The 13803-nt window shown below is 40.0% G+C and overlaps 1 protein-coding gene across 1 annotated transcript; it reads left to right on the top strand.

The window, feature by feature from the left end:
- Positions 1-6277: 6277 nt before the first annotated feature.
- LOC131701768 (CD40 ligand-like) lies at positions 6278-11276 on the top strand. Its single transcript, XM_059001637.1, has 5 exons — positions 6278-6742; positions 9385-9525; positions 9618-9663; positions 10143-10238; positions 10798-11276. The coding sequence occupies exons 1-5, from the start codon at positions 6575-6577 to the stop codon at positions 11184-11186; spliced, it is 840 nt and encodes a 279-aa protein (XP_058857620.1). The 5' UTR covers positions 6278-6574; the 3' UTR covers positions 11187-11276.
- Positions 11277-13803: the final 2527 nt, after the last annotated feature.

Genomic DNA, 13803 nt, shown 5'->3' with positions numbered 1-13803 from the left:
TCAGGAAAAGGATGATTTAGATAATAATGAAAACTCCCCGTTGGAGCACAGCGCACTGCATGGTCCCATGCCACTGTCCCCCCCCCCCCCCCCCCCCGGAACCTCTGGATAAAGCCTGCTATCAGCTTTCCACCCAGAACACGGAGATGAGTTGGATCCTTTGACCTGTTGCATACAATTGGCTCAGTCCAGCTCCAAATCCTGGGGACATATATTTGCTTCCTCTGTTTGTGGTTCATGACAATGAAACAATAATGAATTGAATGACTCCTGGAGGGAGATCAGATCATGTGTAGACCGGATACTGAATTTGATTAAATTGCCAGGTATCAGTTTTAAAAATGGAACCACATGTTTCTTATATTATGTGCTTCTTTCAAAACTGCCCACTTCACAAGATCCACATAGTGAATGGCACAGGTGAGAGTCCTGCTGCTCCTTAAGCAGATCGAACAGCACCCTGGAGTCATGCGCTCCTTGTTGGGAATTCCGGCACTGCGCTAGCTGCTGGTTCAAGAGACTGCAATTCTCTTTGAAAGCTCATTGTGCTTTTTAAGAAATGATCAATACAAATATTGACCCAGCTTGATGAGGGTAGACTGAACCAATAAATGGCTTCTATTGCATACTGGGGTCTATTGATCTAAATAGAGGAAAACTGTAATATTCATTCATTAATATGTTGATTTCAAAACAAGAAAAGCTGTCCTTCCCTCACCTTTACAACTGAGTACCAATCAATTGCAATTCACTTCTGCAGTGAGTGTTTTAAAAGCTGATTGGAAGTGAATTTTCCTTCTCATCCGGGGCGCTGACGCTTGACTGGCATTCTGTAAATGCTTCTTAAAGGCAAGTATCCACAGTTGAATCACAGGAACATTTCAAGAGAGCACAGTGATGAGAAATGAGTTCCCGTTGAGGGAAGCTCTTCTTTCCGTGTAAAGTGATTCAGCTGCAAGGCTACTTTGAAGTGTGAAAACAAGAAACGAGTGTGACCAGCAAACTGGACACCTGCTGCAGACGCATACGCTGAGCCAGCGTCTGAACACAGTGCACTGGGGAAGCCCCAAGCCTGGGAGAAACAGCTCAGAAAAATCACAGGAAACAAACGCTGTGAAGTGCAGATGACACCTCTTTTCTCTCTCTCACACGATTTATTTAGTAATGCCTACATTTTTTTTTAATGAATCTCCATTAATGCTCTACCTTGATCCTGTTTTCTTTGAAAATGGAAAACAAAACAAAAAAAACTAAAAGCAACTCATATACAATGTTATGAAAGGCCCTGATTTGAATCTGCAGTAAGATGGATCTTAATAGTCTTGTTATGAGAATAGCAGTGTATTGATAAGCGTAGGCTGATTTTGCTGTCTGCAATGCAAAAGATAAGAAAAGCTGCAAGGTTCAGCGTGCCTTGTTACTGTAATAGCATTGTGTTACTGTAATAGCATTGTGTTACTGTATTAGCACTCTAACCACTGAGAATCAAAAGCCCTCCAACACCTTTAACTGTAGCCCCCCACCCCCCCGCCTCAAACCCACAAGCCTCTGAGCAGCAATCCTCTTTATCTCGAAGGGTGAAGAAGAAATTACTGCAACTGTCAGCATGCGCTGGGCTGCTGCCTGCACAGCTGTGGAGGTGTTTGAATCCTCAGAGCAGCGCAATCATTTGTTTCACGATTACATTTCTATAATGTGAGCAAGCATTCTCTAAGATCTCAATTCTTCACTGGCTGTCTTCTTGTCTTGCAGTCCGTGAGGGTTACCTGCAGTTGCCTGGATTGTGACCTTTCAACTCTGAAGCAGTCTCAGAGCTGAGCTGCCCTGAATAAAATGTTCTATGGTAAGATCATTGCAATATGTGTGATAATGCCCAGGGAAAGTGTACTAAAGCATAGGTAAGCGTTGCACAGCCTAGAGAGGTATGGTAAAGCCTTTTTAAAAACATGATAACCTATTGCAGTGTGGGGCAGCAGTGTGGAGTAGTGGTTAGGGCTCTGGACTCTTGACCGGAGGATCATGGGTTCAATCCCCAGTGGGGGACACTGCTGTTGTACCCTTGAGCAAAGTACTTTACCTAGATTGCTCCAGTAAAAACCCAACTGTATAAATGGGTAATTGTATGTAAAAATAATGTATAATGTGATATCTTGTAACAATTGTAAGTCGCCCTGGATAAGGGCGTCTGCTAAGAAATAAATAATTATAATAATATTGCAATGCATAGTATAAACATGGGGACAGAATGAAAAAAAACTGCAAAAATACTATACAAAATTACTGAGGTGAACTTTTATAACTGGACTTGTGCATTGAAAACAAACACACAAACCACTGTTTAGCTCATTTCTGTTAAAACGTTATTATTGTTAAACAGCTTAAATTCTAATCACATAGTACAATGGGTTTCAATGAACTATTGCCAGTGATACTGCTGCTTTTCATAGTCTGCAGCCCACAACTTCACATGGCAGTTTTTTTGTGAATGGGATCCTGTATTTCTCCGAAGAGAAAACAAAGCAGTTAGAATAAATGTTTTTACCGAAGAACGAAAAAAAAGAAGCGATAGAGAAAACTATTTTCTTCCAGCGAAGGATTCATCTTGAAGTGAATTAATATTGAAACTACCTGTAAGAAAATGCCAAGTGAATCATGGCTTGCCTTTAGTCCTGTTGTGTCATACTGTGGTACAGTTACACACCAGTCTTGCAGCATCTGAGGTTTCAATCCCTTGCTATAAGAAACCTCAGGCTCTTTATATTTTCCACTTGCCTGATGTCTAGTGTGAGTTCATTTTTCCCCCATGCCCAGCTTGGTTTGGTGGCATTGACGGTTATACTCTGCCTGCTCAGTGCAATGAGATGATGAGTTCTACCTTGCAGTGAAGGAAGGGAGTAGACGTCAACTGCTTTCCTATCAGATGTCGGGCAGTTTAAACCCGAGAGAGATTGCAAGATAAGATGGAGTGCTGTCAGCATGCAACAAGGAAAATATGCTAAATTAAAACATTAAGATTTGACAAAATACAAGCACATATCATGTATAGATGTCTTATCATGCATAGAACACAAGTCTAAAGTTCAATGGAAATGTTTAATAGTTGTTCATGAGTATAATCTTTGTTGCATGAACAGCCCAAACTGCAAGAGATGATGCCTCTTATGACAATAAGCGGAACCCTACACACACAGTGTATTAACATGTACATTATTAAACCCTGAAGGCTCTTCTGTAGGGTGTAAAGTTCACGCACAGATTGGTCACATTTCTTCCTCAGAGTTTGTCAGACAGGACCTGACATCATTGTCTCTCATGATCAGTACCGTGCTGCTGTAGCAGTATTTGAAAAGTGGGTCTGTGTCGTTGTCGATGAGTCGATTATAGAGACAGATATGACTTGCACACCCTGGGAATTGAGGTTGCAATACTTTCTGCTGTCTTGGCGGATATCAAACTGATGTGAGATCTGAGAGGAGATAGCACCCCCCCCAATAAAAAGAAAACCACAGGTAACAGGAGACCCTGAGAGAGACACAGTCATTCAGAACCGCACGTTACAGCAAGTCTTGTGGGTAATTGGAGTGTAATAACTTGAATTGATTTGTTTAATGAAAAAACAGTCCCATTATTCATCACTGACTGTGTGTAAAACTTCGAAATGTTTCACGACCCCATTAACTGGGCAGCACTAACAATCCCGATATTCATCTGGTTTCCATGTGTATGGCCAAAAGTGTTTTGGAACTAAACTATATATTTTGTAGATGCAATGCACCTGATTAAATTTTTGTTTAAAGTTTTCTGTACAAACTAGGTATATGAGGAAAGGCATGCATATTTCAAATGAATATTGAGAATTACAGTGAAACTATCAAAGGTCACCCAAGGGACTTGGGACATCTGCGGCAGTTTAAAGCTAAATAAATCGATCATATAGAACCCTATTTCATATCAGAAGAAACAAAATAAAACTGTCTGCTGCGAAATCCACCCTCGTAAATGAAAAGTCAGCAATGTGTCGGTCTCTGCCTTTTGATCATCTCAGTTTTGTTCGTGTCACGTGGTATACTTTGAAATAGTTTCAGAAGATTCCAGCTTTAACCAGTTTTATTAATAATAATAATAAAAAAGATATACTTGCCTTGGTTGAACCAAACGTTTGTACAGTTTAGGAAGGAGCAGGGGCCTAGTAAGTGCTCTAACCATACATGCAGTCAACGGCAGCTCTGTTCAGAATCCTCTTCCGATTCTGCTGTCTTTCAGTGTGATTCGGCTGTCTTTCAGTGTGATTCGGCTGTCTTTCAGTGTGATTCGGCTGTCTTTCAGTGTGATTCGGCTGTCTTTCCTCTCAGTGTGAGTTGTCGGCAGAGTTTCTAATGTTTTGTTTATGTTGCGTATCAGTTACCCTAAACACGAGCGTACAGATAGACAAGGAGAAGCGCAGTGGCCTGCACCCTGAGAAAACAGTCATTACGAGAAAGCTTGTAACCAGATCTACAAGAGTGGAACAATAAGATCTTTTAACTGATACCGATGACTGTAAAATCAAGAGAGCAGTGAGCTCTGTGCTGGTATCGTAGTGGAGTTTGAAATGGGCTCTGATAAGGCTGAATTGCATGTCAGGATGGATTGGTGTGATTGCTGGCAGAGCTGTGAGGGGAAGCTCTCATGGATCGTGTTGGCATTGTGTCTTACTGCAGACAGTGCCACTGACCTAACATGGGAAGTAAACTCACAAGCACATAATGGCTGCTGTCTCATTCTACTGCAGACTCTGCATAAAAAGAGTGCGTTAGCTGGAAAATGATTTAGAAATGTCAGATTATTTAGTTAGATTTGCTTTCATTCGAGATAAAAGAAAAAGCAAAACATACCTCTTTTCCTGAGAAAAGACTTATCAAGATTTCAAGGCTTGGTCACTGCTGTAGAAAACCACATCCTACAGCAAGAGCATTCTCACTCTGCTCTTGTGTAGAGACTAGATTGAGCAAGCCTTGACTTGATAGTTTTTCAAGCAGTGTTGAGAACACTAGACTTCAGCAATAAGGCTGAGGGTTTGAGTTTGGTCACCCCTCATACAGTGGTAAAAGTAAAAGGCAGGAGATAATGGATTTGAATCTAAGATCAAACACAGGGGGGTTCTTATCCAGGTAGAGTGCAGCTTCAAGTTTCTATGTAGCAATGTCAGTCTCGTCTGGGCACAGAGTCTAATCTCTCAGACCAGGTAGTTGTGCAAGGCTGTACGCTGCCCAGTAGTCAGTCGTGCTTACCTGTGGTTTAGGATCTTCTCAGATGGAGAGCCAGACATTGGTCCAGACAAGGTTACAAAGCAGTGATACTGAATATTGCTGCAGCAGTCGCCTCTGTCAGGGACAGGTCTGCCTCGATCGCAAGCCAATTCAGAGACCCATTTGTATTCCCCATTACAGGGCTAACATGAGAACCCTCTGCAGGCTGGGTAATTATTGTATCTTTGCAATCAGTTCATTTGTATGTGCGCTTAACAGCAGAGCTCATGCTGTTTACGCCACACCCCCGCTTTATTAATGCAGTCTCCCATTAGTTATTTTTAAAAGCAAAACCATTGCTATTTACAGGAAGCTGTTTTATTTCTGAGCTCAGATGATCAAGTCACACATCAGCGCTCTTCAAATGCTGCATTCTAAGGTACTGCATTTTTTATTTTTAATCATCCCACTGCTGTTTTGTTTAAGTTACCTCCCTGCAGATGCTGCTTTGTATTTAGTAACCTCTACTGAGTTTTTTTTTTCTTTTCAATTTACATTTTATGGTAAGCAATTAAATGTGCTTTACACGCAGTTGGATAGGGTCTGTAAAACATCCAAGTTTTTACTTCAGCCAGGATGAGGTGAACACTGATAAGGGCACAAGCCAAAATGTTTAGTCTGCTTGGAAAAGAAAACAACAAGGGGTTAAAATCATTATTCTGTACCTGGCGAGAATAAAAGTTTCATTTAGAGACTCCTAGTTATGCCACTTAAACAATTGAATTTGTCTTTCACAAGAATACAAATTGCAATTTAGTGTAATGATCTTGATAAATCTGGCTTGCTTTGTGTTTGTGAATGCATGAGGATAATGAGAATGTTACCATAATAGATTCGGTAGGACAACAAAATTGTCATTTTGATTAGACAGGCAGAGAATTCTACAGTTGGTAAGTATACCAGCTAAATCTCGTTTTCCATCCAATGACTAGCACTGGAAAGGTGGAACAACCAACAACCCAGCAAGAGAAGACTGCGAGCTGCGGCCAAGTGTGTAACCACAGAGCTCAAGGTAGAGCTTTGAAGTACCTGATGACGATCAATCATCCAGCAGAACGGGAAAATGTGTGGAAATGCACACGGAAAGAAAGTGTGAAGTGTGATAACAGGCCGTGTGCATTCAGCGGGTTCAAAAATGACAGAAGAAAGCAGAGACGCTGCAAGGCAAAGCATCCAGGAAGTGGCATTTAACAGTGAGGCTCAGCAAGAAGTGTCTCAGTACAGCACGGAGCTCTGAAGCACACACTTCTCCATTCATCTCCTCTGCACCTGCTCCAGGCAACAGCATGATAAACACCTACACCACCACCCTGCCTCCACCGCCACCAGCACCCAGCTCCAGAGCTCTACTGCCGACCATGAGATCCTTCATGGGCTTCTTGGGCTTCTTGATTTTGGCTCAGATGGTCGGATCAGCCTTCCTTTTCATGTATATATTTAAAAGAATTGACGAGGTAAGACTGCTGTCGGTATCTTACATTATCAGAGTGAAGACTTACAATCTCCTCGCAGACATTCAAAAGTAAAAGTGTATTGATAGTAGAGGCTTGTCTTTTCTGTCTAGGTGTGTGTGCATCAGGATTCTCGGTGGACTCTTCTCTGTTGTAGCACAATGTCCTTCTGGGTTCAGAGATGGTAGCTGTAAAGGGCTTTCAAGCAGGTCACGTTGGTTCAAGAGATTTAGAAATACCGTAATAAAAGAAACTTAGTGAATTTAATGACAAACATTTCAACTAAAAGTCTGTCTGAATGGCTTTAATGGTTCAAGAGATTGTAATGGTGGTCAGAAAATAAAAGTAAACGTTTTTTCAGCAGTCACGTTTCCTCTGTAGTGAAACTTACAGAAACCAGAAAACCAGGGGGTTTCAGTTCCCAGATTTTGCTGTTCACTTCATGGGCAAACCACAAGGTTTGGGGATTTCCAGCAGGGATGGGATGGGCTTGGCTGGGGTATGAGCAGCTTGACCTCAAAGGACCCAGGATGAGAACCGAATAGGGAAGTAATGTTACAGGGTGGTTAGTCTGGCATAACCTGGAACTCTGATCAAATGATCATGAAAAACCTCCCGGTTCTGTGGAAGAACCAGACACTATTTGTCAGAAATGGTGAGTTTTGCTAGTGACTGTTGAGTTTGAATCAAAAACCCAGAAACTAGTCTGGTAGAGCATTACTGGAGCCCTGATTGCTATGGATTGCTGAATTATTCTCACTTCTTATTAATGGCTAGTAAGAGAAGCCATGATGCTAGTCCTTGTACAATCTAAAGATACGTTACTGCTTCTAGAAGACAGATTGTAATTTATCTAGGTGTCTGGCTGGCAAGTCAAAATGACTTCCCAACTGGTAAGCAGTTGACCGGCTAGTCCTAGAGGTGACGCTGTATTTCACATTTATAAAGAGAATGTTTTTATTATTATTATTATTATTATTATTATTATTATTATTATTATTATTATTATTATTATTATTATTATTAATCATCATGAACTGGATGGCTTGATTAGTCACCATTCAATTTTTTTATATTTAAAAGAAAGCTATGATCATAGTTGGTTCTGTCCCAGTGCATGTTGTCTGGGCTATCCAGTGTGCTACCAGTTTATTTTGTATTGTTAATATGAACTCATGAATCAGTCTGGTGTTAGTCTCCATGTGTTGTCACTTCTGACTCAGGACTTGTTCTCAGCTTGGCAGTAAGGTGATTACAGTGATTAACAGAAGCACAAAGTCACAAAACCACAAGTGAACGCCGTTTTTGCACAACTTGTTTTCTGTGTAAACGGCCCAAATGTGCAAATCATTGTCTTTGACAGCAGTTGCATAACCTGGCTAATTATCGGGCCGTCCTTCTTAATGTCTGGAAATGTATTTGGTAACAATGTGATGAGTAGTTAGACTTGTTTTTAACAATCGGCTAACATCATTCTCATAGATATAATATATAATTTGTATTAAAAATAGTGGTGAAAATGTGTTGAAAGCATGATAATATGCGATAAGGCTAAAAATCCCAGACTTTTTCAAATGGTTTTGCTGAAGCAGTCTGTAGAAGTAGAAGAACGGCACACTGTGAATTGCATTACGCAGTTTGGGGGAGAAGTGGTTTTTCAAACCAGCATTGCTGTTAAACAACAATTGAAAACACGGGTAGAGGAAGTGTGAAACCACTTTGATAATGAGCACAATTTGAGCTTATTCAAAGTAAAGGGGCTGGGGGCAGGTGTGGGGGCGGGGAGCGCTAAACTGATCACAACGTTTGGCACTGAGCCCAAAAGAGAAAAGAGAAGCCTTGTGTCTAAATAGCATTTATTACATTGCAATTACACATGTAGTTACAATGCAGTCCATATCTATTACATCTACATGCTTGATTACTAGCAATGTGACAATGCATGAGAGCCACAGTACAATATGCATCGGATATCTCGTCTTGGTGGGCTACTTTGTTTGATGTGTGATGAGATACCATGATCACTGATGATGGACTAAAAACTTGAACCCTTTCAGTCCTGAATTATTTTTGTCGCGTTGAAGAATAAGCTCCTTTATACATGAGAACAGGATTTTCTTTACATATACTTATACGCTAGCTCAGAACCTAGGAGTCCTGTGAGGTTCCCATGTGATTTGCTACGGCATGTGTTAGGGTGACATGCAGCCATTACAACTAGAAATAACATTTCTTCCATCACCATTACAAGTAGCTATTTGGTACTTTTGGTCACGTACAACCTCAATAAAGATATGATATATCCCCACTATTAAATACAAACAGAAATGTTGTGTAAGACTTTAAACAGAGATACTATTTGGGGGTCATTGATTATAATGTAAAACGCACGTGGTTACAGTGTAAGTACTGTTTAACTACAAGGTTAATTACAAATTGAATGCTGGTGTAGTTGATCAACACCTAACTAAACTTTGATTCTTCCCATGTAGTTACAATGCAGTGCAATGCAGGCCTGGTTACATTGTAATTATCAGCTCATCCAGTTCTTTGGACTAATTCCTCTTGTGTAATTGGATTTGCTGCTGTATATTTGTGGTACACTGTGTTTGTAGACTAAGCGTGTGTGCTGTTGTGTGTTACAGGTCCAGACTCTGATGAGCTACCATGAAGATATGGTGGTGCTAAAAAGAATAAAGCAATGTGAAAACCCAAGAAGCGACATCAAAAATACACACCTGGACTGTGGGAAGGTCATAACGGATTTTCAGAAGCTGCTTCCAGGGGTAAATGATATTTTTAAATACAGCATTTCTATGAGCATACATACTCTGATAAAGTGGATTACTAACCTACTTTCCTCTTTTCACATGTCAAGATTATTTCAAGACTGAAGGATACTGAGAAAGCTGAAATGATGAAAGGTGTGTTATTGTCTATTTAGTTATTATCTACAATTGAACTGTTATTTAAAGACGTTTGGGTAACACTTTACATTGCGTCTCTAGTTACAGAGTAGTTACTTAGTACATACGTGTGTACTTACACATAACTACAATGTTATTATGCATAGTTAAGTACTTAATGTGTGAATCTTTTTGGATGATATAACCCTAAGCCTTTTCTGATACAATGGTGTACTCCCATATATAGTGCAAAAAGATTGAGGCATTAAGTCCATTGTAACTCTGCATACTAACATTGTAATTGTGTGTAAGTGCACATGTATTTACTAAGTAGCTGCTATGTAAATACACAGTAATTAGGAGACACAATGCAAAGTGTTATCAGCGTTTTTTAAAGCCTGGTTTAGTAACATTAACAATTTGTTGATTAACCCCGCATTGTCTCGCAATAAAGGGCATGATGTACTGTTGTTTAACTTTCTGATTTCTTGTTTCAGGTCAACTCACTTCAGATCAGAATCAGGACAGCCAAGAACCAAAAATAGTTGCCCAGCTGACCGTTCGATCTCCCTCCCCGTTAACCAGCCTATCAGGTAAGGAGAGAGCTGTTTTAATTCCACCTTATGGTGTGTGTGTGCAGTGGTCAGTTGTTTGGCATTGCAATGTAACCCTGTTCAACGTCCTGTAGCAGTTATCTACAACCGGAATTCAAGGATAATGATCTCTAATGATGCTGTTTCTCACCTGGATCACTTACAATTATACTGTCGCACCGACAACATTAATTGTCAGTTTACAACCTCAGAACGGCAGTAGAACATATCAGCGCCCCAGTTGAGAGGAAAATTCTCTTCCAATCGGCTTTTAAAACACTCACTGTGGAATTGTGAATTGTCACTGCTCGGTACTCAGTTGTAAAGGTGAAGGAGGGACAGTTTTTCTTGTTTCGAAATCGACACATCAATGAATGGATTTATTTAATACCTGCTGATAAATACTTCTTAAAGGCAATTACGAGTACGACTATCTGCACACCACTTATAATAATAATAATAATAATAATAATAATAATAATAATAATAATAATAATAATAATAATAATAATAATAATAATAATAATAATAATAACCTGCTTTTGTTTTTTTCTTTCAGGAAACACCATTAAACTCTGGTCTAAAGACCACATGCTGTTGACCACCAGATCCGTGATCTACGAAGAAAGCACTGGCTCCTTACGGATCAAGAGACCTGGAAATTACTATATCTATTCTCAAACCACCTTCGTAAAAAAGCCGCGAACCAGCCCTTTCAGCCAATGCATTGTGCAGAAAGATATTTCTGGAAAGGAGACCCCGCTGTTGAGGTCGTATAGCACGCCGGGCCGCGACGTAGCTGCAAATCCATACCCTGAGCTGCACACGCTGTATCAGGGAGCGGTGTTCACACTGAAGGAGGATGACCGAGTGTACGTGAACGTGTCTGATTTATCAATCTTGCATTGGAACGGCACGGCAACACTGTTTGGATTAGTTCTGCAATAGACTTGTGAAAGAAAAAAACACTGTTTGGCTTACTATGGAAAACAATAAAGAAGCAAAAAAAAAAAAAAAAAAAAAAAGAAAGAAAAAGAACCAGCATCCTGTGGCTATGGCTTCAATTTGGACGACAAGTGTACAAGTCAAACACCAGACAACAGGAACAATATAGGATACGCATGAGATGTTTCTACTGAATATTTCAAAAACAAATTCTATCTTGTATACAGGAAGTAGGAGTATTCTTGATTTAGTTCTATTGAAACACATCCTTCGTGATGCATTCATAGACGATGGCATCGTGAGTACTAGAACTGTGAATAGCGCTAATTCGAATAAGTGTTCCATGTAATTGATTTTTGACATTATAATAATTTACTATGAATCTGTAGGAAAGAAAGGGGCATATTTTCAATAGGTTTGCCCCAGTGTTTAATTCCAACCCCACTTTTTTAAAGGAGAAAATTCAAGCTGAAAAAAACACACACCTAGTTGTTTTTGTCAATTCTATTTAGTTACCTGGTTCTAGTTTAGTAAATTGAACTGGTGTTAAAAAAAGACGGGAGGCAATACTTTGGAAAGATGTGTCTTGTATAAACCATGCCAAGCACAGCTTAAAGTCTTAAAAAGAACCTGTACAATAATCCTGTGCTTTAAACAGTAGCACTACAGCTTAGCTATGATGCAAGTCCATGTGTATTTATGTTCATTCCATGGTAAAATAACCAATCAAAAATGTAAAAAAATATATAATTATTTATTTATTTTTCTACTAAAGAAAAAAAGAATATATTTTTCCAATTCTATTTTTGCATAGTGCATAGAATGTATATAATCCCCTGAAGTCTCCCCTGACAGATACAGAACGAGAAACGGTTCACCTAGTAAAAATGCCAGCATAGACACAGATTGTTAAATACATGCACAGCACAGTGGGTTCATAAAAGGCCACTGAGACGTGAACGCTTTACGCATGTGCAGTCCGGATATTTCACAATGGAAACATTCAAAACATTCAACTGTCGTTTTCTAAAGAAGGATGGGCTTCCCGGCTCCAGCTAGAATGGAATCAAATTTAAAAACATACCTCTAATCAAAGCAGCGTGGCCAGCGAGCATGAATCTGCCTTGATTCTTATCGCCTGGTAGCATGCAGCCATACCACGTGCCTACAGAGACCATCAAGGGCAGAAAGTTATCTGGAGGGACACATTTTGCCTGCAGAGGATTTCACCCAGACCCTGCTTGTTTGGACTACCATTGCACATGCTGTGAAGCTGGCATTCCTGATCAGGTTCATTCAGGTGCATTGGGGGGTCATGACTGAAATGCTGCACAGTCTCCACTGGAGCCCGACCAGGCATTTACAGGATAACCTCGCTGTGATCCAATGCCCATTGGGAGTCATGCCTGATTTTTCACCTGTGTTTTGTAAGGATCACTGTTCTGTTTTTTTGTGTATGCTCTCAGCACTGATTCTGTCAAATTTCAAACAAACTAAACTGCTCATTCCAAGCGACGTGCTTCTGAGACCTGAGCATACCGCGTGGTGCCATGTGCTCTTTGTGAATGAATAGGGATTTTTTTTTCTCTGACTCACTCACAACATTTTTGTAAAACCACTGAACTGTACATGTTAGTGTTTTTGTATCTTCGATTAGTAAAAAGTAAAGTAATTTATTATTCAGTTTTTTTTTCACATCAATGGTGTGAAAGCTAAATGAAGAGCTCAAATGTATTTATGGTAACGGCAAATGTGTTGCTAAAATTGTTCTATGTATCATTCTGCAAGTCAATATGTTTCTTTTATATTGTCATGAGTATTTCATTTTTTGAAAATGTATTTATATAAACAAGAACATTGTGTTTAATTCTGCGTCATGTTTTACATTTTTTCTGTAGTTCCTGCTTTCTTTTAATCCAAAAAAATGTAGCATCATTTTGTGAGCTGCAGTTTTCCCTTGTTCTAAATCATATTTTTAAGGGACGATAAACAGCTCTAATGTATCGTAGACCCTTATATTGATGTAATACAGCCACCTGCAATGCCTTATATCAGATGTTATGGTACAATCAGCTGTACAGTATAGGGAGCTGTAAGATAAAATCAGGCTCTAATCCCACTCAACCCTGAGCTCTTGCAGAGTGGATATCAACTTGTACCCTACAGCACTCCATTCGATATTCTATAGGCATTCACTGTAGGTCTTAGGCATGGTCTCCTTTATAGTGTTCTTGCTATAGCAGGGGTATATCGGGGGCGCTGTATAAGAAGATTATTATTTTAAGCGTCCTGCGTCGCGTGCATCGTGGTTCGACCGATCTCAGAACTAGAAGGTCTTTGTGGGACCAGTCATTGCTTTTCATAGCGAGTAGATATGTTTTTCCACATGTGTTATTTATAATCGAGGTGGGCTGTGTGAGTAATGCTGTGTGTTTAGTTGACATGGAAGATCCGCTGTTTCTGAGGCCATGTCATCAGTCAGACTGGTTCAGATGCAGAGGCTGCCCCTCCCACTTCCCTTTCAAGTGCGTCTCCAGCTGGGCTGGACGGGCCTTGGCAAGGCTTTCTGTTGATCAGACTTGTTGGCTGGTGATCTATTGGCGAGTGGTTTACTCTTGAT

This window comes from Acipenser ruthenus, chromosome 26 (genome assembly GCF_902713425.1).
Source record: "Acipenser ruthenus chromosome 26, fAciRut3.2 maternal haplotype, whole genome shotgun sequence".
NCBI classification, from domain to species: domain Eukaryota; kingdom Metazoa; phylum Chordata; class Actinopteri; order Acipenseriformes; family Acipenseridae; genus Acipenser; species Acipenser ruthenus.
This window is presented reverse-complemented; position numbering and strand designations above follow the sequence as displayed.